This window comes from Pseudomassariella vexata (genome assembly GCF_002105095.1).
Source record: "Pseudomassariella vexata strain CBS 129021 chromosome Unknown BCR38scaffold_8, whole genome shotgun sequence".
In the NCBI taxonomy this organism is placed as follows: Eukaryota; Fungi; Ascomycota; class Sordariomycetes; order Amphisphaeriales; family Pseudomassariaceae; genus Pseudomassariella; species Pseudomassariella vexata.
The window spans coordinates 2,251,827-2,277,727 of record NW_024467963.1 but is presented as its reverse complement, the minus strand read 5'-3'; the positions used below and the strand labels follow the sequence as shown (position 1 = coordinate 2,277,727).

The 25,901-nt window shown below is 50.2% G+C and overlaps 7 protein-coding genes across 7 annotated transcripts; 3 read left to right on the top strand and 4 right to left on the bottom strand.

The window, feature by feature from the left end:
• Positions 1-3,813: 3,813 nt before the first annotated feature.
• On the bottom strand, positions 3,814-5,328 carry BCR38DRAFT_486301 (uncharacterized protein; the record flags this gene model as incomplete). Its single annotated transcript, XM_040864012.1, has 2 exons — positions 3,814-4,284; positions 4,744-5,328. 2 exons carry the CDS (start codon positions 5,326-5,328, stop codon positions 3,814-3,816), a joined length of 1,056 nt encoding a protein of 351 aa, XP_040715225.1.
• Positions 5,329-8,810: 3,482 nt separating this feature from the next.
• Positions 8,811-9,572, bottom strand: BCR38DRAFT_410471 (Tim17/Tim22/Tim23/Pmp24 family-domain-containing protein; the record flags this gene model as incomplete). The annotated part of the gene is made up of 2 exons (XM_040858469.1): positions 8,811-8,864; positions 8,919-9,572. The coding sequence occupies 2 exons, from the start codon at positions 9,570-9,572 to the stop codon at positions 8,811-8,813; spliced, it is 708 nt and encodes a 235-aa protein (XP_040715224.1).
• Positions 9,573-9,885: 313 nt separating this feature from the next.
• Positions 9,886-15,393, top strand: BCR38DRAFT_525098 (putative death-receptor fusion protein-domain-containing protein). Its single transcript, XM_040865308.1, has 9 exons — positions 9,886-10,293; positions 10,342-11,180; positions 11,231-12,164; positions 12,220-12,450; positions 12,511-12,748; positions 12,797-13,101; positions 13,148-13,650; positions 13,698-14,461; positions 14,512-15,393. Exons 1-9 carry the CDS (start codon positions 10,184-10,186, stop codon positions 15,259-15,261), a joined length of 4,674 nt encoding a protein of 1,557 aa, XP_040715223.1. The 5' UTR covers positions 9,886-10,183; the 3' UTR covers positions 15,262-15,393.
• Positions 15,394-15,409: 16 nt separating this feature from the next.
• BCR38DRAFT_437172 (uncharacterized protein) lies at positions 15,410-18,226 on the bottom strand. Its single transcript, XM_040860514.1, has one exon. The coding sequence runs from the start codon at positions 17,812-17,814 to the stop codon at positions 15,724-15,726; it is 2,091 nt and encodes a 696-aa protein (XP_040715222.1). The 5' UTR covers positions 17,815-18,226; the 3' UTR covers positions 15,410-15,723.
• Positions 18,227-20,846: 2,620 nt separating this feature from the next.
• BCR38DRAFT_230930 (uncharacterized protein) lies at positions 20,847-21,955 on the bottom strand. The gene is made up of 2 exons (XM_040854315.1): positions 21,039-21,955; positions 20,847-20,980 (listed from the first exon to the last, which is right to left on the bottom strand). Exon 1 carries the CDS (start codon positions 21,860-21,862, stop codon positions 21,104-21,106), a length of 759 nt encoding a protein of 252 aa, XP_040715221.1. The 5' UTR covers positions 21,863-21,955; the 3' UTR covers positions 20,847-20,980; positions 21,039-21,103.
• A 624-nt stretch (positions 21,956-22,579) lies between these two features.
• On the top strand, positions 22,580-23,394 carry BCR38DRAFT_230905 (uncharacterized protein). Its single transcript, XM_040854314.1, has one exon. It carries the CDS (start codon positions 22,823-22,825, stop codon positions 23,309-23,311), a length of 489 nt encoding a protein of 162 aa, XP_040715220.1. The 5' UTR covers positions 22,580-22,822; the 3' UTR covers positions 23,312-23,394.
• Positions 23,395-23,476: 82 nt separating this feature from the next.
• BCR38DRAFT_410467 (uncharacterized protein) lies at positions 23,477-25,657 on the top strand (the record flags this gene model as incomplete). The annotated part of the gene is made up of 1 exon (XM_040858468.1): positions 23,477-25,657. One exon carries the CDS (start codon positions 23,477-23,479, stop codon positions 25,655-25,657), a length of 2,181 nt encoding a protein of 726 aa, XP_040715219.1.
• Positions 25,658-25,901: the final 244 nt, after the last annotated feature.

Below are 25,901 nucleotides of genomic sequence, written 5' to 3'. Positions count from 1 at the left end.
CGCCGCAAAGATTGAGATCTTCAATGGCGCCATTTATAGCCTCCGCAGCATCATGATCACCACTATTATCAGCCGCGTAACCAGTCGCGATAGAAAGTGTAGCCCGAGCTCACTAACGGTTGCTATAGTACCAAGAGTTAGCAAGGAAACAGAGTCAGTGTGAGGACACTAACATTGCCTATTGGGCCAAGAGCTGTGAGAAAATAGCTTGAAGCCTGCTTATATTTTGGTCCTAAGCAGCTGGCTGGTGTGTTCCCGTTCGGTGGAACCTGGGTGTCATTCGAATGTGCGGTTGGCCTTTTGCTGTAGCCACCACAGATGGCATAGCTCGCTCGAAGACCGGCCCTGTAATTCTCAAAACTAGCGGAATGCCGCCAAACTATGCCATTTTGCGCCCCTGGTGTGATGGTCAATCGAAGCCAATATGGCCCTACATGTGTATATATAACTACTGGAAAATAGCCCTTTGTCAGGGGCGGCGGGGAAATAATTGTGCTGCTTATCAACCATGTACAGGAAGCTTAGTTAGAAACACATACGTTTCATAGAACAGCTATATAGCGAATTAGTATACCATAGTTGGGCACATGGGGAAATCGGTTTGGCTGGACATAACCCCCATACCGCTCTCACAGACAAGCACTGGAGCAACGCCAAAATCACATCCAACAGGGTGGGCGGCGCCATGATTTCCTGTATTGTCTCCTAAATAACGGCCTGCAGGTGAAATTAGTGGTTCGCACTCGCAATAGCTATGCGCACACTCTCGCACGCATTGATCCTCTTATATCTCTTCGAGTACCCTTCGGTCAGCCGGACCTTCCAGTAGCCATGGAACAACCAGGTGTAACCGTACTTCCCACGCCATCTTCCATGTCGCACCCATCTAGCAACATCACGTACTGGATAGTAACGCTAGCACGTCATGTAATTTTCATCGAGCGTATTTGCTTAAATGGGTGCTATCATCAAGAATGCCGGGGCCCGGGCCGATATCAGAACTATCCATACACCCGATACCAGATGTTGCTGCTAAGCAGACCATGCGCCAGGGGCATGCGGAATCTTAACCGACCGAGTACTCTGGATCCTGATAACGGCGAAACATTAAGGTCCAAATAGTGGTACCCATGATCATCAAGGACGTATTAGAGACGAGGGACCTTGAATACAGTTGTATACGTGTGTAAATCGAATACCAGACCGGTGAGAGCTGTTGAAAAGAGAAAGTTGATAACCGCAATGAAGGAAGCGAATGATTTTCACTCGCTTGATGAATTCGTAGTTGATTACGTTACACCACAGCCGCCCACGCGGGGGTGTTATTACCCATATTCCTAGGCTCGTTGTTACCTGAGCCCAATTACTTACTGAAATGCCGCGGAACGATCATCACAGTTGAAGTACGGCTGAAAGAAATCTCAGGCGACACACCGCACGGCTCCCAACGTCTTAAGTGGAACTTGCCGGTATATGTCTGAGCCCCTCATGTGTTGCTAGTCTCGCTCTCGCCGGGGATATTTTGGATTTTCCAATACGTAAGTGATACTGGCGGGCCTAAAACACGAGTTCAGAGGCGTAACTGCGGAAGTCCCAGAGCGCTGTGGGGAGACTACTCAACTTCATCCTGGCGATCAAAGCAATAACCGATTTCCCAACTCTCTTCCACAACCTGGTCCCCATTTTCCAGAAGGATATGACAAATTGGCAATTATATGTGGTCAACATCCCTTCGTGCTGAAGTGCCGTCCTTAAGATACCAAAGGATGAAACATATATCATATTCATAATGGGTTGGAGCTGACATATATGCTAAGCCAACTCTTCTATAGGCCTTCAATGGATTCGATAATCGATGCACCGGACACCATTGCGTTGATCCCTTTCACTTCTCAGCCTGATTATTGTATATCTTCAAAACCCAAAGCTTCGCCAACCCTCCCCAAGCCAGCACCATCAAGCTATTCAGAAGACAACCCAGCCTATCCCTAGTCTTACTTTCCGCAACTTAAGGCGCAGATGCTAGTCTCCCCATCACCTCCCGTGCAGCCCAAGTGTGCTACCACAGAAAATACCCCACTCTCCGCTGATATAGCACCACCAACGACAACCCCCAGAACATATTCATCATGGACCTCATCTTCGTAGCCAGCCAGACTTTTCTGAGTGGACACCTTATTCTCGAAACACCGTCCTAGTCATGTTCAAGCACCTAGACTCCTTGAACAACTCGTCTGTGCTGTTCGATATCGCCACTACTATCGATGGAGGCGGCTATCATTGGGGATTTGGATGATGGTTGATCTTTGGGAGTTTTAGTCAATGAGTGACAAATTCAGCTCATAACTACCTATATCGATTCAGGCCATGCGCTGAGTAGCTGGATCATTAAAATTGTTTCAAATGCTATCTAAGATTGTGGTTGATTCTGGTGTTTCTTGTAGATAGAGCACATACCATTGTAGCTTCATGAAGAGTGACCACAATAGAGCCTGTCGTTTGTGCGATATTATATATATCTTAGGACTTTCCAACTCAGCATTGTAAAAATTCACCGAGCAATCAATTACTTGCTTAAGTAATGTTCCTAACCTAGTGGATTCAAACTTACTTTGATCTGAAGCCGACATCTTGGATAGATCAGATCAGGACATCTTGCAGATTCCATGGCTCAGATTGTTCGGGATCTAATCAAAGATCCCTTCAAATCATATTAAATCTGTTGGTGACAGTGGGAATATGTCATCACAGGGTGATCCTAGTCTCTATTTGTTCTGAAAAGTGCTGTACTCAATCTAATCTTCACATTCTACCTACAGAGGAGGAAAATAATAAAGGGAGAGAAAAAGAGGAGATGAGGGGAATATATACACAAAGTAAAGGGTAGTAATAGAAGTAAAAAGGGGTAGCCAGCAGCCCACCACCATCACTTTCGCTCCCTTCCCTGGGAACAACTTGACGTATTACCACCTCAACCTTCATTGTTTGCTTTTTGGCGCATGGAATCATCATACCCTAAATTCACGGTATTGTTAATATTTCCTTGGTGTCACACGTTGCGGAGAGCATTGCATTCTTTATCAGAAGGGTCATGTCTATTCATCGGCTACCAACGGCCGGACGTTATCAAAATCATGTTATCGAGTGACAAATGCTCATATCGGGAAAGGAAAGAAACTTGGCCAAAGCCTATGAGAAGCTGAAGACCACTGCCAAAGACATGTGCTGCCACGGCTAACCAAATTCTTCCAGCATCCACCTTGTTCAAGCCGTGGGATTGGTCGATTGTGTGTGGATTGCCCTGATCGATGCCCGGCGACGAGATCTGCAGTGATGGTTAGCCAGAACAAGAGAGTTGAGTAACGTGTCAGCGACAAGCTTACTGAATGAATGGATGTGTAGACTGGTGGTGTGTGAATTTATTTGCCGTAGGCAGAAATGAAAGGAAATCTGGGGTCATCAGTTGATCTGTCAGGCCATTTGGTAGACAAAGTTTTACTTACCAACTGGTGCAAATTTTGGGGAAAACAACTCGATAACTTTTTTTGTTTTTATTTCTTTTTGTTGGGAAAGGCGAAGAAATCAGGAGTGCACATCTGAGGTTATTAGTTTTGACTCAGGTCACTTGCTGATCAGTGACGTACCAAACAGTGAAGGATATGCACCTCCAGACGGATGGAATCCATGGTACTGAGGAAATATGGACCTTGCATCTAAGGCTGTTAGCCATGATATGAGTAACTTGGCAATTCGGACTCGACAATCGAAGGTGCTCAGTGATATGGGGATTGCCGACTTACCAGAGTGACACCTTTACTCTTCCAAGCGGACTGCATAGAAGACGCCATTGCCGGTGACATACCAGCGGAAGGGGCCATGATCAATAGTATAGCGGTTGTGCTTAATCCAATTACCGTCAAGCTCACGAACCATGTAGATGCGGGCAGGGTTGTCATCCGCGGGCTTCATCTCCTGAGGCTCGTTGATTTCAGGGTTCAGCGTCGGGTTGAACTGCTCAGCAGCAACCTCTGCAGCAGTCTTGCCAACACCCATGACGTCGGGGAAGGGGTTCGTGGAAACAGGCATACCGGGAGCACCATTACCTATGATCATCTGGGGCTGGCCACCAGGCATCGGAACACCAGGTTGGCCAACGAACTGCTGTCCGGGCATGGTGTGGATGGCCTGACCACCTTGGGCAACGTAGACATGTTGCGGCGGACCCTGAGGCTGGGCGTTCATCATGGGGATGGATACCGGCTGGGCATGGATACCAGTCGTTGCCTGTTGTGCAAAGAATTGATTAGCCTTTGTCTCTAAGATTGTTTTTGTATATTGAAGAATATGTGAATGCGTGAATGGGATGTGATAATGCGTGCAGTTGGTGATTTTGACGGGTTCAGCAATGCCACTCAGATTGGTTTGATCGTCAATGCTGGGAAGGCAGTCACGTTGGCCACCAAGTCGCGTCACGTCGATGCACTGATTTAGCGAATTGGCCAGTCAGGCAAGGCTGGAAATAGAGCTTGGATGACTTGCATGAATAGGGCAGGTGCAGGGAGGTCGGCCGCCTCGCTGAGCGAGACAGGTGCAGGCCATCTGCTGAGACGCGATGTGAATGCCTTGCTGCGGGAGCTGGTGAACGATGCAACCCGGGGTGTGCTGAGCCTGTTGAGCAGAGACCACAACAGGGACGGGGCAGGTGCACGGGGACATGGCAGGAGAGGCAGGAACGACACGAACGCCGTTGTCAAAACGGGGGGTGTAGGTGTGGACGAAGCCACCGTAAGTTGTGTCAGGGACGGGGGGCTGGAAGTGCTGGCCCGTGTTGGGCATGAAGCCGTTGCCGTAGTCAGCCATAGTGGGAAGGGTGCTTACGTGATAGTGAGGGAATGGAATTAATAAAGGATTGTGTGCCCAAACCTGAGGTGGATTGATGATGAAGTTGTTGGGTTGAGGTGCGAAGTTGGGAATGGGCGGCGAGTTTGTGTTGTGCAAGTAAGCACCTGAGGTAGGCATAGACAGGTGGGGGGGCCGAGCAAAACCAGGTGTTTGGTGAATTTGCGGCAGCTGCGTCGAGGTTGGGTTCATCCCGTTGATGGTGTCGTAGGTCCAACCACCTGGGTAATTGGTGACTTGATGGGTAAAACCCGGCCCAATGCCATCAGAATTGTTGCTCTGCTGGCCCTCTCCTGCTGATGGATTCTCCTCGCCTGGACTCGTCGCCGTCGACTGATTCTTCAGGATGCTTGGGCGTCGGACAGGAATGTCTTTCGCAGCAGCAGTCTTTCTGGCATCATTGCCACCTTTCTGCGAATTGGCGTCCATCGTGACACGTGAAGAACAAGTGAAGGCAAGGGAGGAGGCAAGGTTTCCAGGGAAAGAGATGATCAGGAGCTTGATGGATACGATTTGTGAGGAAGGAGAGTTCCTCGTGGGCAGGAATCGAGGTGGATTGGATGGTTGATGGCGGAGATGAGGATAAGAGAGGTCTGACGACGAAATTTCTGCACTTGAGTTGTCCCCAACCGCAAGTGGCTTGCGGTTTGCATCTATTCCGGTACAAACTGCGGGACTGTGGTAACCAAGGTGGTCACTTCAATTTCACCAGCCCGGTATTGCAATGGCTGGCAGCGGATGGCCGAATGCCACGCATGAGAGAATATGACAAGTAAAGGAAGGAAAAGAAGACATCATACGTACGGTAGGAATCCATCTTCGTAGTTTGTGATTATTGGGATTATTATCCTCGAGTGTGATGTCCTTGACGGGCCAGCATGGAAAGCACATGGTGGGCGTCTTGTTGTGGTTGTATTTATGGCAGAGGTCAATATATTGGTGATATTGAGGGTGAAGTCAACGAGAACTATGACTACAGATATCAAAGGCGAAGTTGCACTTACAACACAGAGTGCTGGATTAGTGGAAGGGGGGGGTTATAGGTTGGTGATATTGATTGTAGTTCAAAGAACCATCCTGGTCGTTAGCTCAATAGAGCGTGAAGCACGTGATCGTTGGCAAAGGTGATGTTCAAGAGAAGGATGCGTTCGGGTAGTGTTGAAGGGGAAGACATGGGTGTTTACTAGACACAGGGCCCTCGCTATTCTCAATAGCAAATGGAAGAACATGAACATGAGAAAATCTCGAATATAGAAAACTTGAATTCTATGAGAATAGACCGGATTGCAGATCCAACATAAACGAACATATGGCGAATTGTAGATGCTGTGTGAAGGTACAATTGCAGACATCAAGTGGATGAAAGAAAATATTCCCTTTGGAGTGAATGAAGGATAAAAGGAGTGACGTTATGATAGTAAGTAAGTGACACCCGTGCGCTATCTTGTCACAAGAGACGCTGTGCAGTTGGGAGCAAATCCAGAATAAAGTTCATCAACTTCAGCAAGGAACACAGATGATGAAAGTGGTGCAAATTGCCAGACTTGAAAAACCAATATTGCTTTCCCTGAATATGTCTACAGCAATTATGCCTAGCAGCACATCCGGGTTCCACTACACCTGTACAGTTAACATAATTTAATATCGCCTGAAAAGAGCCAGCTCAGCTACCTATCAGATTGAATGACCAGAAACACGTCAACAGGGATCTTTTGCCACACAGTAAGGTAACAGGGATAAAGAATGGCAGAAGAAAAGCATGAACGTACCTGATCTACAACCGCCTCTCACAGTGCCAATCCAACTCCAAGATGGTGCGAAGCCCCATGAACCAGTTAATTTCACAATGTTGGATGTTCAAACAACATTGTCTTGTTGCCGGTTGACTGGCTGGCCTTGGTTGTCCAGTTTTTGGCTCCCACCTGAACCCAGTTATCGATGTTATATGCTGGATGTACTGTGGGATCGAACGGTGTGCCCAACCTATCGCCACCTTTGAGTACCAATGCTTTAGGTTCCATCTTTCCTCGATCTAAAACCTCCTAGCCGGCTACAGCCCAAGTCACCTCCTTGGTGCCGCTTTGGCGGCTCTTCTCGAAGCATTCTTCTCGGTGGTCCTGCAGGATATGGGTCTGAAGTATAACAGTTAGCCTCAATTATGTATAAAAAAGCTGGCCTGCTCTTGATTAGCCTCATGAAGATTGGACGGAGGGTGGAATACCTCTTCATCGCTGTCAGAATGTCATGGTATTGCTCAGGTGTCTTGAATACTGCCATGAGCTCTTGGCAGTATATTCAATCTGCGCTGGTGCTCCTCAGTATCAGATTTAGGATCAGATACCTGAAAGGTTTTGAACGACCACTCTTTGCACTCCTCGTCTGTGAGTTTGTCCTTTTGTTGCCAGCATGCCACTGCTTCTCTGGTCTCCTCGTATGTGGTATCTCTCTTCGGGAATGGGGCGGTTGGCTGAGGATCATGTTTCCATGGTACTCTCTTTCAGAGAAAAAAGGTTCCACTGTTGACTCCAGGAACTGCACAAAGGCATCGATAGTGAGTATCAGCGAGAAGAGGATAGTCTACTTCTTCATGGGTCCGGAATCGGCATGGGGTATCATAAAGACGTACAGCTCCATTTCTTACTGTGTCACCAGCAGCTCCACAAGCCCACGGCTCGTCCCATGTGAGGAGTCTGTATTTTTCAATGAGTTTGGCCTGTATTTCAAAGAAGAATCGTTAACAAAATATCCCAGCGAATACCAAGTGAGAGATGAAATATGTACCTGGCCCTCATAGTCCATTTCACGTAGCGTCTTTGATCCAAAGCACTCCATGAGATTAAGCCATCTGATTTCTTCATTTATTAAACTGTGTGCGCCATTGGCCATCTCCGGGGTTTTCTGCATGATCTCACCAAACTTTTGGTTCCAGTCTCGAAGTTTGTTGCCCCAGCTTGCCAATGGGTGGCATGTCTTCGAATGGCATCCAAAGAAATTCAGAAGAGTTAGGTGTGCGGATGATCGCACCATCCTCCTTCAAACCAAGCTTAACTCGGGTACCACCAACCTGCGTGGTGCCACATTTGCGTATCGCCTCTTCACGGTTCAGCTTGGTGGCATTAGAGCGCCAGGTGTCAAGGTAGAATAGCATGGACTCATTTTTATCAGTCCTGCTGTTGGCGTTACCATCGAATGCTGGCTGTAGGCTTGCTGCTGGTTACCTATCCAGACTGGGCTCATATTCTTGTCCATGACATGGGATTTGCTTCGATAGGGTGATCTTTGAAATGGCTGCCGGAGTGATTGCTCAAGTGGCCGCGCTTCCAATGCCAATATGATACTCCAAAAGTGTCAGCGTCTGACCTTGGGAGGGCAAAATTATGCGAAGAATCACAGTGATTACCTGCAGTGACAAGACAATCTGAAAAAAGAACCCTGCGCTTAGAAATGTAAGGAAGCCGCGTGCCATCGATTTGGTCGCTTCCAACTAGGAGTGGGCAGGGGACGCGCGAAAGAAACTAGCATGCAGAGAACACGATCGTATCCTTCTAGTTACCCCCAATATCACAATCATCATAAACATGAAGAAAAGACATAATCTACGTCAAGATGCATTAAATGTCAACTGCCAACACCCTTTGCTGACTTGAACGCCTACCTACCTACAACTGTGGATGTTTCTATACGCTTGACTCCCTCTATTGTACACACAAGTCCAGCCGGAGGTGAGATGATCCATCGCTATGCGACCAACCGCGGGGAAGCCACCCGTTCAGGCGGAAATCGAAGGTATTACATGACATGTGGCCTTGTTTCTCAAGTCCACTATTGGTACACGGCGCATTCAGCTTTTCGTTTGCGGATATACGACGGGTTTTGTTTATGATTGTTAAGATGGTAGCGCTGAGATTTGCTTAATGGAGGTTGTATTCGGGTTCACTGGGCCCAGAGAAGGCCCTTCGAGTTACCTGGAAGTGTGTCAGTCAGAAATTCCATAAATCGAAATTTGGATTGGAACCTACAGCCCATGCCGCGGCAACCGAGGCGACCACTCCTCCTGAGATCATCATCGGCCGTACACCCCTTGTGCTTTTGAAGAGCATGCCACTGAGCCCGCCCGCTACAATGGAGTTCGCCGCATCATGCTTGCCCCTGACGTATCCAATACCCGAATTAAAGCAGTTGTAGGTGATAGCAACAACGCCGCCTGAGTTGCCCAGGAATGGTCCGCGCCGGGTGACTGCGTTGAGTACCGAGTTTAGGCGCAGCTTCGGTGGCTGCCCAGCAGATCTCCTTAACCCTTCTTGCAAACCCCAGGCTCCTCCTAATGACAAGGCTGCCAGATATGTGATGCCGGTTCCGTAACACAAGTCGTCGCTGAAGCCTCGCGATGGAATGGCTGATTGCGAGCCGGGCAGGTCCGACAAGGCGGAGTCCTCCAAAGTCAAATACTCCAGGCTGTCCCTATCCAATCCTGCCAATGGGCCCAGCGACGCCGGGTCGGCAAATGCAGAACTTTTGAGAAACTCCTCCACGCCTTGGGCTGCAGACGGGTCGAAAGGTGGCGGGCTTTGGTAGTCGGTTCGTGTGGGTGCCGGTTGGGGCGCATTAGATGTGGATTTTTGCTGTGACGAAGACGAGGACTTTCGTCCCATAAGAGCATCCCAGATCGACATGATAGGCACTGGGTATAATGCTGTGCGGTAGAATAGTACAAAGAAGATTATACAGCCGATAACGTGGCTCCGAGTGTCATCGATCGTTGGGCTCGTCTATGGGTGTCAAACCACCAGCTAGCTTTACGAATATTGAAGCTCGACCCGATCCATATAAAAAAAATTCCCATCTCGCGATTTGGCCAAATGGCCCGTGCTGAGGCTTGTAATGGTCACTCAATGTCACTGCCAAGACCAGGCCGGCCTGGAGTACAAAGTACAAAGTACTTCGTAGCTTCCAGAGTTTGTGCTAGTTCACCATAAATATTGACGTCCGATATTTCCCCGTAAAATCTTGACTCTTGCATGAGGGAGATGGACTTTTCATAATTATGGGTAGTTACTGTCCTTTGTTTGAGATGACTAGATGATATCATCCAGAGAGGGTGAATCATTCTCTTGATCTACGAGGAGTCTGTGTGTGAAGTTCAGCACCCAAACTCAAACCTCCCTTCTAAGGTTCGATCTCCTTCCCGGCTGCACGTCCTTGGAAATATACACGGGCCAGGAGCTTTGGAAAACACCAGATTCCAGATTGAGCAAGGGGCCACCTTGACGAGCACAACTTCACAATGGAAACAATGGAGGCTCTGGACAAGTTTCTCGGAATCACCGAAACTTCCTTCAATCCTAAGCAAGCAGTTGCTTGGGTCGAAAAAAAACCACCAACCACTCAAGCCCTGTAGGTTTTGTCATATATATACACGATCTTGTCGCTTATGGATACAAGGTATGCCAAAGACATCTTCCAAGAGCTGTTTCAAAGCGCTGCAAGGCCCAAACAATCTTCAGGCAATGCCTGCGTCAAATTGTGTGGTTTCATTGAGCTCTGCGCCAGGTCTGCTTCCACACCCCTGAGCAAATTTGCTTTTGCTGAGGAAACCGCCTGGGACTTGTTCAACTTCTTTATCGAGTGGAATGAACAAGACCAGCATCGTTCTATGCGGCTGGTCCTTGATTTTCTCAAACTCTTCATTTCCAACAACCCAGACCCCGAGGTGGGCAAGGTCATCAAGACAAGGGTCTTGAATGATACCATTTCTATGATCGCATTGCAATCCACCAGACCTTCTGTAAAGTCTGCTATGACGGCTCTGGATCACTTCCTACAAAAGAAACTGCTAAACTTGCCAGATGTGCTGGATATTTACCGTCATGTACATCGGATTCCCAGCAGCCAGGATGTTACTTGGGATGAATTCATCACCAAAATTTTCAACTGGATGGATATGCAGTATGTGTGTCCTCAAGCTGGGAAGCTGCTTGTGACCATATTTACTAGCCCCTGGTCTGAAGATGAGGAGACGAGGTTCTTCCCAGACTCCTGGCACAAGTTTCTACGCAAGGCCTTGTTCACAAATACTGAGCTCCTCGAGCCTATTAAGCTTTACGTTCTGGTCCCGTTGTTCAAATCAGACCGGACTCAATCATTGGCATATGTCAACTATTTGTTCACTCTGCAGACCTTGACCTCTAAAGATAACAATGACATAGATGTCAACTCGGTCTTATGGCTGGCAACACTCGAAGCAGGAAAGAAAGTCGGTGTAGTAGATGAGCCGGATATTGGTATGCAAACAAGTCTTCTCATTTTTGATTATATGTCTAACTACTGGAAGAACCAGGCATATTGCCTGGGCTACACGGAGTTACTCGAGTTCAGGCGGGTGTGCTTGAAGATATCCTGGGCCATTCATCTCATGAAGCACGCTCTTCTGCAGTTTCCATCCTGATTGCATCGCCTTCCACAACAAAGCCATACGCCGCTGTGGCTCTGAAACTGTTGCGTAAGCACTTGCCCGCCTTCCATGCGGACACGGATGCAAAATTCAGGTACGACGTGCTTGGGCATTCGAGAAATATGATCAAGCGAATCCACGGCGCGATCGTTTCCCTCAGCCGAGAACATGAGCGAAACTTCAAGAAGGCACAGAAATCAACAAACAAGCCGGGGCTTGCTGGTAATGATCAGTCTAAAAGTCCCAAAACTGCCACGTCCACGGATCCCCACGCAGCACTCCTCCAACACGAAGCCTTTGTTCACTGGTATCTCGAGTTCCTGAAACAAGAGCTTGTCCCTACTGCATCCTACCAGCGCCACATAACTGCCTTGAAAGCCACGACTCTTGTTCTCAACGCTGGTCTGGTGTCAGGAGCACATGATGAATGTTCTACAACCGAGGCAGCATTCTCTCTTACTGATGCCACTTGGGTACGATCAGTGATGGATCTAATAATGGATCCTTTCGATGATGTGAGGGAGGCAGCGGCATCGTTATTGATGAAATTGCCTTCGGCAATCGTAGTCGACGAGCTTGAAGAGTTCTGCACCAGAGCCAATGCTCTTGCTAGCAAAACAGCTCGAGCCGATCATTCTGATGGAGTTGCTCGATCCCAGGAGCTCCGCTGTAGTCTGGCGACAGCTCAAAAGGACAAGTTGATAATACCTGAGAAGCTTATCGTAGAGCTTGAAGCCAAGCTTTCCGCAGCTGAAAAAGATCTGGCGTTGGCGGTGCTCGAAGCCCCTGTCCATGGCAATTTTGCTTCGCTTAGGTGGGTTCGCCGTTCCGGCACAAAACTGACCGTCCTTTGAGGCTGACGAGTGCAGATACATCTGGGAGGCCCTTTCGGGAGGTAAATATTCCCAGCAAGAACTTGAAACTCTCAACTCACTGCAAATACGTGCTATGACTTGTTGTATCAGGATCTGGCAAATGGTCAGGCACGTCCTTTGCGATGATTCCCCTGAGGGCCACTTGCCTGAAGAACTGGAAGAGGTTGATGGACTTGATACGAAAGATGTGCTTAGCTACAGTTTCCGTGCAATCCACGAGTCAAGGTTAGTTTATAGTTTATGGTAAACTAACTGCCCCCGAAGAAGTTAGCTGACGAATTTTAGTAATCTTCTGCGTGCCATCATTAGCAATGCCAGGTATCATGGCATTCCTGGATTCCTCTCCCCAACACCTGGCGACTTCGAAGCAATCGGTAGATTGACGTTCGACGAGCTGTCTCATTTGCGGCACCGAGGAGCCTTCACAACCGTGTCCCAGACATTTACGAGCTGTTGCCAATTGGTCAAGTTTTACCCTACTCCGTCTGGCGATCAAAATTTTCTATTGGATCAATGGTACAAGGTGGGAACATGAGCTTCATCAATGGGTGCATAATGCTAATTGTGATAGGGAACTCTTGATTGCATTTATGCTCAAGTGTCAACGACCAGAAGATCAGCAGGAATACCGGCTCTCATGGTCGGGGTCCTCTCAGCCAATGCAGAACACCCCTCTGTGCAAACTGCTATACAAGAATTACGAGGCATTGCGCAGAAGCCAGCACGTACGTTGGATACAGATGGATCTAATTTACCCCAAGTTCATGCGTTGAACTGCTTGAACAATATTTCCAAGAGCTCCTATCTGAGCAAACGGGCAGAAATATATCTTACTGAATGCTTCAAACTATCCACTGATAGCTTGAAATCTGAAGTGTAAGTACTCACTCCCCGGTGAAACCAGATCTGCTGATATCTTCAGTTGGGCTATTCGTAATTGCGGCCTTCTTCTCCTCAGAAGTCTCATCGACTGTCTCTTTGGGACCAGTGAAAGCAAAATATCAATGGAAGCTGGATGGGACGGCAGAACGACCAAGATCTCTTGGCACAAATTCGAGGCACTTCCAGCTGTCCTCGTAAGCCTACTAGAAATGGGCCAACAGCCTTCAACCTCAGCCAAGGGAAGTGAGACGGCAGAAGCGGTATTTCCTGCGTTGGACATTATTCGGCGTGCTGGCCCTCCAGGGCAGTTGAAGGACCAGCTGTATGACAGTATCGCTTGGTATCTCGGAAGCCATCTTTGGCATGTACGGGAGATTGCTGCTCGCACGCTCTGTTCGTTCCTGCTCAGACCAGGCTGGATTGACCCGATCCGAGCTCTGCTTGAGGAGTCGAGATCTTCAGCCAATAGGCTTCATGGTGCCTTACTGACGTTCAAGTTCTTGCTAGAGAGACTACTGGATGTCATGCCAGATCAACTGACATGTAAGTAGTCACTACACTGCTTTTCTGGTTTGTTCTGACACGGGCAGGTTACTATCCAAATGTGCTGGTAAGTGTCCTGGAAGAGGTGTCAACCCAAGGAGGCAGCTTTCATACTTGTTCAGAAGCACGAGCTGTTTACTGCGAGATTGTCAGCTTTGTGAATAACTTACGTGTCTTCGCTGCTGCATCAAGCACTGATCCCAGCGTCGAACATGCACTTCTCCAACCTATTTCAATGAGTACAGGTATGCTCGACTCGAGCAACCAGGAGCATTTCTCTTCGGCCCTTCTCAGTTCGAAACAAGGGCAAGCTATCGCAGGTTACAGTGTGCTGGAACTTTTCAATCATGGGAAGACACCAGAGAGTTTCGACCTTGGCTCAGCATTGAGTAGCGACATAAATGTAGCATGCGATATGCTCGAGACCTTGGCAAAGGCCTCGGCTGGATCACTACCCAGCCATATTAGTGTATCGCAACACCTGATCCGTATTTGTCTGAAAACATGTCAGCAGACGGATGCACCAGAGCCACAAATAATTGCCCTCGAGATGCTCGCACAGCATTTAGACCTAGTCCTGGGAAAGCAGCCTGCGGAGCTGATACTCCCCACGAAGGAGGAGATTTGCCTCTTATGGGCAGATCTACGATCCAAATCCATGAATCCAGGCCTCTCAGATGCCATCATACAAGCCAGCGGGCCTCTCCTTGCTGTCGTCATGATTCAAACTAAACAGCCATCTGACTCCGACAACAAGTCCTGGCTTAGGTCTTGGGGGACAATGATGGGCGATGCTGGCCTAGCCGATAAGGTAAGGTTTACCTCTATTCGTCGCACAAGCGATAAACTAAATATTCACAGGCCTTTGATACTCGCATGGCTGCCATTGAGTCCATCCGTTCCTTCTCATCCCACGTTTCCCTGTCGTCCCAGACGAGCACCTCGACCGCCCACCTCCCCTGGCTCCTGGCGCTCTACGACGCGCTCAACGACGACGACGACGAGATACGCGACGTCGCTGCCGCAGCCACGGCCCCTCTCCTGGGGAAATCCCTCGTCTCTATGGAAGCCGGTGTCCGGCTCCTCGCCTGGCTGGGACAGCGCTTCGGGCACACGAACGAGTTCCGTGCTCATGTTGCCTGCCGGATGATTGGCCACTCTTCCTCTAGTGGTAGCGCTGGCGTTAATGTAATAAACGAATGGTCATCCGCGGAAAACCAACTATTCAAGGCCATGGTCTTCGATGATGCGCTGTTCGTCGTCGAGGAGCAAAACTTGTATATCGATGAAGTGAGGGAGGCGCAACGGTGGAGGGATATTTTTGCAGCTCTGCCAACACATCAGGAGTCTGACGCTGTTCTGGAGTCTCTGAAAAGCTGGACCGTTGACGGTCTGAAGGCAACGACGAAAATGGCAGAGACAGATGACGGGCCTCTGGGGTGGACGTCGAAGCCCGAGGTATTTGCCATCTGCGCCCGGATCGTGATTTCCGGTGCAGCATTGGCGGAAAGAGGAGACACAGAAGTGAGCGAGGCGTTGCGGGCATTCTGGATCAAGGGGACGGAGTTCAGGGTCCATGGGCAGGTATTGGGTATGTGTGGGTTGGAGTGATACATCGTTCTACCTTTGAGAGAAGTAAAGGGGAAGCAGAAGGGGACTTTGCGGATACAGATGCATTGAGTATGTAAGCCTTGCAGTTTTGGCGTACACATCGCAATGTATTCCTCAATACAGGCTCGGGCATGAAATATTGATATTTCTCTGAAATATGAATTTATTAACCTCCGTTCCGGTCTATAATTCACCCAAACTCGATTCATGTAGATCATCAATCATTTCAAGGACTCCTATTTACCCGTCCTGAAATGATTGCGTGCTCGTGTGCCGGACACAAGTCCGGTACTGGTATAGTATATGCATAATTGCTTGCTTTAATTCGACGCAAAATAAGACAAGCCGAAAGGCCGTAACGACGCTCAACCAATCCATCCATACGGCTCGTGGTACCGTGTGTTCAACCATCCACTTCAATCACTGAAACGAGTCTCTTCACCTCACGAGCTGCTCGTCCACCTAAGCCTCTGCAGCCCCTTCCCGACTAGAGTACGTCACACTCTTCCTCAGCTCCTCCAACGCCTCCGCCGAGCCCGCTTTTCCGAGCTTCGCCACAAGCAGCGTATTCTGGCTCTGCAGTTCCCCAACCTGCTCCTTCAAAATATCAATCTGCTTCCTCGCCATATCCCTCTCCGCCCTCGTCTTCTCCAACTCCATCGAAATATTCCGTTTCTCTTCTCTCTCAGCCGCTTTCCGCTTCCGCTCCTCAGCCTTGCGCTGGTCGTGCGCGCGCTTTTCTTCGAGCCGCTTGAGGTCCCTCCGATATTTTTCTTCTTGCTTGGCTACTTCGCGCTCGTGCTTTTCACGTAGCTTGGCCAGGGCGGATTCGTCGTTCTTAGCATCCTGCTCCTTTTTGGTGAGGGTGCGCTCCTGGGACCGCTGGAGCTTTTCTTGTAGTTTGCGGCGCCGGTCTTCGAGCTTGCGGAGGTCTTTCTCATGTTGGGAGGGGACGGTATATTTGCCCGCTGCTGATTCGGACGAGTGCGTAGATTGCGCCTCGCCATTTGTGACAGTGGGCGTGAGGAGGGAGTTGGTTTCCGACTTGGACAGTTTGGAGTCGTCTTCGTGGTCGGAGGCGAAGCTGTGGAAGCTGTAATCTGATGTGGTGTCATCTCCGTCTAAGGAACTCGTTGACAGGTCCGAGTCGGTGTCGCCACCCTTCGCAGACCCGAACGGGGCCGGGAGACGCGCGGCGAAAGCCGAGCCAGCTGCCCCTAGGGCATTGGCGATCATTCCGTAGAAGCCGCCTGGTGCTTCCACCTGTTCCTCAACCGGTACAGGACCCGGTTTGGCCGCGGGATTGTTGATGACATTCGATGTAGGACCAGTTGTGGGCATACGCTTCTGCTGGCCAATCTCGTGGGCCTCCGTGGCATCATCCATCGTCTTCTCATCGATGTGATCGTCTTGGCTAAAGTCCTCGAGATGGGCCGACGAGACCCATTTAAGGAACTTTTCCGCGTCACCGGCGATACCGGCGGGGGTGCCCTTCTCAACCATGAATCTCGGTACACTACCTCCGGGATCACTTCGAGTCACCATCAGCCACTCAACTAAAGTCTCGCTCTCCTCGTCGTTATCTTGGCCTTCTTTCCCGGTGCCAGCAAAGGCGATAGTTCGACCTCGCTTCCGCCCTTCCTGGTCTCCAGCATCGGATGCGGAACTGGACATGGCAAATCCACGGGTGCTGGCTGAGCGTGTCAAGGCTTTCTTATTAAGATCCTCGGCCACTTTAGCTCGTATCGCTGCCTCCTCACCAGCCAGATCGATCGAGGAGCGCACCTTGCGCAGCGGCTTCTCAACCTTGATCTCGCGAATGAACTCCACCGACTCATACTGTCCTCGAATGTAGCCATTACGCTGCGGGCACTCGGGATGTATGCAAGGTTTGGAAACAACCATGAAATACCTGGGCTTGCCTAGACCTTCCTGCATCGGCGCCTCGAGGCCGCAATCCGAGCTGAGGAGCAGAGTGATAAAGTCTCGCGGGGTCGTGGGGCCAGGAAACTGTGCCGAAAGCTGGTAGACCTCCATCTTGCCCACGCCGTCCAGTACCGTGTTGACGACCCGCTTGTCGGCGCCAATGCCTCGAATCTTGCCATCACCGGGCTTCCCCTGGACTTTCAAGCTCTCGGCAAACTCGCGCTCCATGCCCAGCTTCCATTTCTCGAACGATAGGCCTTCATGTATGCTCCTGCGGGCGAACCATGCTCCCTTCTTGTCCTTGGCGCCCAGCCGGTATACATTAACTCCTAGTGGGTTGTCGCGCGGGTTTACTTGTACTTCCTTCCACTCTTTCCGTAGTTGCTGAGCCCGTTCCGACGAGTTAGGTGCTCTACCTGGGAGCTGGGGAGAGACTGGATCCGTTGCGGAGCGCGGCCGGCCGTTCTGTTGTACGTTAGAGGTGAGGGATATGGGTATCGAGTCGATGAGACATTGGGCGTCGCCAAAGGTGTCCTTCATGAAGGCGCCAACGTCGTCGGGGTCGATCTTGTCCCAATCGATGGGCGCAAGCGCCTTGAAGGCTTCGTGGGCAGTATTCGGACTCATTGTATCGTTTGATCTATTATGTTTCCCATAAAAATACACTGTCGTAGCAATCAAGGTAGTGCTTGCAGTTGTTCGCAGCTATAGATGCCGAGGCTGCTGCGTGACGGTCGCGGGGTACTAGTGAAACATCCAGCGATCTAGGTTGCGATACGGAGAAACGAGAGTGTTGCTGCTACTGTTTCCATGTCCTATGTAGATGCAGATTCAAAGTCAAATATGATGCAAAACGCGGAAACGGAAAGTTGTTCAGAATGTATAAAAGAGGAAGTCCCATAACTTTAGGCGCATCCCGTCAACAAATACGGCTGTCCGTACCGTTGGTTTCACTCAGTGGGGCAAATGCTGAATATGGCTAACAGCAAACGTTACCACAAGCGACACGGCTACGTATATCACGATTCCTCCTCGTAATATCTGGTGGTTGAAAGAGCTCGGTCAGACCAGATCTCAGATCCTTCACAATTGACGTCACAGCAAGCAGGGGTCAACCGAACCTGGACAATCCTGGTAGCACCCGACGTCAATTATCCTGGGGTCAATTCAACGCGATTCGGTGCGGAGCTTTTCTCCGAAGTCCACCGTTGTCTTTCGTCGTTGTACCATTTGAAACAATTCAATCATCCTGCTATTGATTCTTGGTTATATCATCAGCAAATCTTGATTGGTTTACTTGTGTTCCCCTTTCAACCCCGCATGAGATCCCTACAATCAAAATGAAATATGTTGTCCACATGGGAAAGCAGATTGGCGGGTTGGAACTAATCAAAAGTGCAACTGACCGCTTCTGGTATTGTGTCATTCTCAAAAGTGATCGTCGGTGTCTTCCAAAGCAGTCAGGCCATGCTCGGCCATGCTCATCCAAACTGCGCCATCGCTGTTTCACAATTATTGGTCACGGGTAGACCGTTAAGTGTGAATACACGTCGTGCTGATCCAACAAGAAACTGCATCCACCTGCACATATACGTATGCGCATCTATATCTCCAAGATCGCATGCCAATGGGGTTCATTCACTCATGTTGACTTTCGAATGCGGAAAGCGTAGCATTAAATACCGCCACTTGCTTAAATCACGAAGCTGGGGACATGTTTGTGGCAAGTGATCGTTCTCTATTAGCATTACGGGGTGTACCAGTTTTGGTTTTCAGGAGCCACCGCCCATGAAGGAAATCTACCAATTACGACGGGATACATCTCTAGCAATCGTGCAAGTTACTATCATATCTTCTCGGCATCATGGTATGACCCAAACACATCTTGCTCTCATGCAATGTAAATGCCCACATGTTTCGGTAGGGATTGATCAAGTCTCGTCTCCCTACTAAAGTACGTCGCCAGCATCCACAAAACTGCAAATGCCGGCATGGGTACGAACGCAAATGCCGTAGCCCTGGCATAGCAATCACCTACAATGTCCCCGACTTATGGTGGCAAAGTCCGGATGGAATCCAGACTACCGAACATGCCTCTCAATATCCGCCGCCTGACCGCTCTCGTTCAGCCGCGCGTCTGCTGGAGGAAGGCAGTGGAGGTGCTGATGCCAATCGTCGTGCCCAGAGAACGGAACAGGGGCGATGGCGACCGCTCGGTCTTCTCTGCTGGCGTTAGCGATGATGGCAATGGGGATTGTTGTAATGGCTGTGTCGCAAGTCAATCCTGGTTTTAGGATGCAGATGCTCGGGGATTGCGGAAGCATACCTACGCCGGCGCCGACGGCCATAAGGGCAACGCTCGCCACTTCTCCTGTGACTGACTTGACAGCCGGACCTGTGAATAGCACCAAAGGGATGATGCTGAGGAGGATGCCGCAGCCTACTAAGGCGACTTGTAGAACTTGCCCGTCGCCTTCGTGACTTATCCGAATCCCAAGGACCCAATCAACCCTGCCACTGTGCTGGTGATAAAATCGTTCCTGATTATGTAGCGTGTAGCCCCATGACCGCTTGGTAGAACTATGCAACTGATTGCCAGTAATTCGCCCTCAAACGTTGTCTTCGAAGGGCTAAGTGGTTTCAGGGGGGGCTAATGCCCGTTAAAGAGTCCACCAATCTAAGAACATATCAAGAAATGAAAAGTGAAGTTCCATGAGTTATTCACCAATGCAAACAATGGGATACCCGTCCGCACAGCCATTCCACAGAAATTAGTGAATCAAGTCCAGAAGTGGAGGATTGGAGATGGCATGGGCTGGGGTTTGAAGCGACCTTAACATCTATGAGGACGAAGAAGGGAAAACAGGGGCGTCAGTGCCAGAGGTACGGTGGTGATAACTTTGTCCCCACCTTCCCGGTTGTTACCGTTGTCGAGTCCGAAGAGCAGGAGGAAGACAACGAATGTCAAGGTACGGGCGCCCAGGAAAAGGATGCGCTTGAACTTGCTGATCCAGGGCTCTGCTTCTTAACGCGCGGGCACGTAGAGGGCGAGGTATACGGCCGTCAAGGCTAAAATGGTTATAGGGAACTGTCCGATGGGTTACGATCTCCAGCTGTAGGGGGACAAGACGTAAGTTATGATACTCTTGCATAAAATACATGTAACAGTAGCTTTAGAGTTCAGTGAGTTGGGGTTCCAGAAGGGGTAAATATCGAACAGGAGTGTCTGCCCTGACTTACCGGATGATATCAGCGAAGAAACCGCCAAAGGGCGTCCCCGTCGCCATACCAGTATTGAATACCATGTTGACATAGCCTTGCCAAATGCCGCGGTCACGCAGAAAGACGAGGTCATTCATCAGGACCAAAGCCATTCATACCGCCACCGCCAGCACTGGTGACTGCTCTGGAGATGCACAAGGGCACGGTTTTGCGATAAACCACAGCCTAGACCAAACACGGTGTAGGCGAACAGGAGGCACTTCCTGCGGTCGAACATATCGCTGAGCTATCCTGTTGTTGGGTTTTGGTTACCCAGGGAGTTTCGTGGCAGCTCGGTGGTTGCTAGCCGTGTGTCCGGGTTAAAGGGGGTCGCTTACCGTGCAGACGTGGGAAGGCCGTTAAGATGATAGTACCCGAGACAGAAGACCGCTATTTATTGTATCATAGCGTGAACAAGAGCGTTGGACTAACGAGGTAGCGAACCAGCTTGGATCGACCAGAGCTTTCCGATCACTTCCACCTTGCCACAACTTGCAGTGGCCAATGTCGTGTCCAAGCCGACAAGGTAGACCTTGATGTGTACCCAATCAGTATGAAAATTCACGGGCTCGTTGTAAGAAGAAACATACTCTTGAAGCAACTGCAGGAAACCCCTTTGCCAACGCTTTCGATGGTAGAACCATTCTCAACGTCTTCATTTGCATCTATGTCGTCCTTTCGACCCAAATCTCCCGAATGCATGAAGGTGCGGTTCGACTTTACCTGTGCGGCGTTGCTGGCTCCGAAGGCATTGGGCCGGAGCAACGGGGCAGTCTCGGACAACGCTGCCGCGTCTTGGGTCCGGGTGTCTTGCTCTTCGGCCATCTCGATCGTCAAGAGAAATAATAGTGAAGAGAACTTCCTCTTTCCGCAAAAGTCCGAGTCGAACCAGGAGGAGCGAGGCAGCCGCGACTTCGTACAACCGCCTCTTCCGAAGTGCGGGATCTCGACCAGCTTGTGGTACGGTACAGTACCGTCCGAACCGGCGCCGCGAGACGGTTGGTGGGTTGCGACTTCTTGAATTGGTAACGAACGCAGATGCTACAAAATCTAAAGTCGCACTGGCAGACGTTGAGGGAGTCCTAAGCGGGCTTATTTCCCAATCCATCCTCGATGTACAGGACAAAGGAGCCGTTTGTGCCCACCTCTCACGCACAACAAGCGACGGTCCTCGAATCGAGTGTATGGGGCCGGCACCGTAGTTCAAGCCCCGAGTAGGCTGGAAGACGGCAGCCTTTCCGTTGCGGTCCCAGGCGTCAGAGGCATGGAACGGTTGCTGATAAGGATTCCCTGATTGCCCTGTCGTATTTAAGTCGATTTTGCGACATGAATCCATAGTATGAAAGGAACTCGAATGTTGGCTCTTTTTGAAGCTTCTCCAAGTCTCGAATGCGCCAACTCCGACTATTGTCATTGGCAATCACCCACGACACGATGCTGCTACGGAATCACTTTGGTAATCGAGTCCGTTGGAAAATGATTCCACCTCCAATGTTGGGATTCCGGGTGAATTCAGCTCACATGTGATGAAATCAACATCAAGAACCGACCCTGGGCACGCCCACCTGCAATGGTACCATCGGATGCAGGTACTCCTCCGTCAATATATCTTGTGACACCGGAACGGTTTCCAGCAGGAACGAGACAAGTTCATGTTGTGCCCACATAAATTCCGGATTGGAATGACGAGATTCATGACGAACAACTTTAGGGACATTCCCCAAACTTGGCAACATCTCCTATCAGGAACGAACGACTCGTGGCATTTTCGCACTCCACCGGCGGCCGATATACCCCGCCGTGCCACGCTGTCCAATCCAGTTTTCATTTCGACCAATCTGCTGCGTCTTCGAAATGACCATAACTTTAATATTGGTCTAGCGATCATCCCGGAGTTTCCTACATATTATTGATACTCCTTAAAAAAAAGATATACATACATATATATTGCAACGATCGTATCGGCTGCCCAAGTTGTGCAACGTACGAACTACATGGAGATGTCAACCGCGTGCCCCGGCAGTGCATTTTCTCGAACGTGCATTCTCGTCTCATGCAATATGGCTTTCGGTTTCCAGGTTTCTCATCGTGATGATCGCGCAGGGCCAAGGACTCAGGGGCGTGGAAACCGGGAACAAACACCTCGAAGTCCATCCAGAGCTCCAAAAGCAGCACAACGCAGCGGCAACAACCTGCGAGCTCTGATGGGCTCTAAGCATCTCGTGCGAAACCTCCTGGACAGCCATGCTATTCCTGTCATTTCCCCTGACCATGATTCCCAATGAGCCACTCAGCGGACGCCGATGTGGTGCCATCTTCCCCTTCACCACGCTAGAGACAAAAGGGGACAGGGCAAAAATGACGAGTGTGGCTGATGACTGGTGTGTCTCACAGCCCTGAATACCGCCAACCACAGCACGAAATAAGATTATCTGTCGAGTCTGAGACGAGGAGGTCTGTGTACCCGTGTGCGGTAACTCATCAGTTTCTACTTTGGTACGCTATTGAGTATCTCTCCGTCTTTATTGATGTCTTTGGTTTTTCTTTTGAGAGCTCGCGTCTCTTCCCATTGTTCATCCCACAGTTGGACGCGCTTCCTTGCCAATTTCAATTAAAGTTGATTGCGTTGTCTGTAAAATTCTGCCGTTGTTTCATTTTATCCAGGGGTAACATGCGGAGAAATTTTGCTGATATCAACCAACATCAGATAAATTCTCATATGAAGAAGTATCCCACACTCCGAGTGGACCCCTGTTTTCCCATTTTCAGGGCCCATGGGCTAACATGGGTGCATGAAGTGACTCCTCTACGGCCTTGTGGATATCGCATTTGTGGTACCTGCATCAAAGCAAGGACCGGGTAACGACATCGGCCAGCGGGGGATTATATGTGCAACTGGAAGATTGCAGGCCTTCCTGCTTCTCCTGCTCTCCTGGTGAGGTATCATGGAGCACAATCCACCAATTAATGCCTAATTTGTAACACCACTTCACCCTCTTTTGCTTCAGCCCTGCAGCCATTAATAGAAATGGATACTACGAGCCTCCAGGCGTCCCAGATGGGGCGCTCGCGTTTCTCAAAAGCGTTGCCTGCTCCTCCGCCTGGCCTAGATGACGGTACAGCCATAGATGCTCGACAAGTGCCTCGAAGACTTCCAGCGCTTTCAAACATGGCTTTCCCGCCCCGAAAAGAAAGCGTCGGCGCCAGCATGTCGCCGAAATCACTTGATTCCCCCTTGCCATCGTTGCCGGCTCCTTCTCCCGTGTCAGAGGCGCCGACCAAGAGCCTGCCTTCGATTCCTAGGAAAGCAATAGCCTCGCCTCCCAGTCAGCTCACAGCTGCGCAAGTCAAACTGAGGAGGAAGTCATCCATTTCAAGCTTGCTGTCCGCGTATTCTCGTTCCTCGACAGAATCTGTGCAAAGGTCGTCCCAGGACAGCTCGGTCACAAAGAACAGTGAACCATCACTTTCACCAGAGCTGGATGCGACGAACGACACAAGAAAGGAATTCATTCAAACCTCAGAGTCGTACTCTGGGAATCTGCGTGACGGCGAGTTACCACATACGACGAAAGATACAGGCCGTGGACTTTTACCACCTCCGTTGAAGGATGTGTCGATGCCTAACACGCCCCGGACTGGTCTTCCGGCAACCCCCCGAACTGGCCTTCCGGTAACTCCCCGAAGTACAAGGCCTGCAGAATCTCACGCGGATGCGAATGCGCCATCATCACCAGTGTCATTGACGAACGGCTCACCCCAAAAACATGAAATTTGGAGGCGGAGGAGGACATCTTCCAAGTCGGATCGTAGCCTAGCAGTTGCTGCGCTCAAATTGGATGGTGTCAGCCACGGCTCTACGGCGCAGACCACAACAACTACAGCACAACCCCTCGCGGGTCCTACTTCAGAACAAGCACAAAACAATCCCACGAACCCCATCATCACATCCTCACAGCCACCACCTCCTCCACAGAAGGCGGCCATTGGCGGTCTACCAGGAAGAAATATCAAGCCGGCCACAGCTACAGGGCCAGACAGCGAAATGAAGTCGTTCATCAAGAAGGTCAAGTCCCTTCACACGCTGAAGAAGCAGAGTGAGAGCGTCGGTGAAGCTCCGGACGATGAGACACCCGAGATGCCGCCGATGGTTCCGAAAAAGTCACCGTCTCAAGAGAATATCCCGACTGTGCCGCCCGCTCCACCTCCTAAAGAAGGGCCGATGCCCGAGCTCTCGGATCACAATAGCAAAAAGGCTGCACGGGAGCCTGCGGGAGCAGAAGTGGTGTCACCTGTAACATCGCCCGATTTAACCCCACGGGCGTCCGGAAATTCCGGAAACTCAATTCAAAGACGACCAGTCGGAGCACAGCTCAAGTCAAAGCCAAGCAACGCCAGTCTGAACTCACCTCAACAATCTCAACCACCATCGCAGACATCGTCGCAGACGCAGCCTCACCCTCCTCGCACCACTTCTCGACCTGGTCTTCCGTCTGGCCCAAGACCTACTGCCAGCAACGCAAACGCTCGGAATTTGAACTCAGATCCAAGCTATGTTCAAGAGACAAAGGTTGGGCCAACACCAATGACTTCTCAGAACACCAAACCTGGCTCGTCGTCATCTGTACGAGGCCCAGGCGAAATGCGAGATGCACCACCAGTGCAGAATGGACCACCAATGCAGCAGTACGGACGGCCAATGCAGAATGGGGACTCCAATGGCACCAAAGAATTTTCCCAACTAGAGGTGCCTGGATCATTGGCAACTAACAAGCGCATTCGCAACCTTAGTGTGGACAACTTGAACGCGCCCAAGCCATTGAGCCAAGTCAATGAGACAGAGCTTTCAGGTGGTGGCCCGTCTCCGATGAAGCCTCTTTCAGAAGCCGATCAGAAAAAGGTCAGCGACGCGATCCAACGTTTCCAGGATGTGCCGCGAACCTGGAAATTAGAGCCCAGCGCAGAAGGCGTCTTTCCTGCGGCGCCGCTCACGGTGAACCACTTCAAATGCCTCGGTGACCATCAACAGTGGTTGTCCACGCAGAACCGCAGCTACCCCGTTGCCTGCGCTTGCTGTCACGTCCAGGATATGAACCCACGCAGCGTGTGTAAAGCTTGCAATGTCCGGGTTTGCCGCGCATGCGCAGATTTGCTGAGAGAGCATAAGGATCTGAAGGTTGTGGTGGGCAAGGTTCGGCCAAATGCTTGACCACGACGCACCACTCTTTCAAACACTCGCCCATGGAGCTGCATCTCATTCACCAAACGGCAGACCTTGGCAATGTGTAGCAGGAGATTTTTCATTTGTTTCTTCGAACTGTCTACAACGTATGGACTATAAAAAATGGGGAATGTTGGAGGCGTTTAGGAAATATTACAGTACGAGATTTCGCGATTCTCGTTGGATGATACCATTTCGAAGGAGGAGCCGGTATGAAGCGCCGCATCAGTCC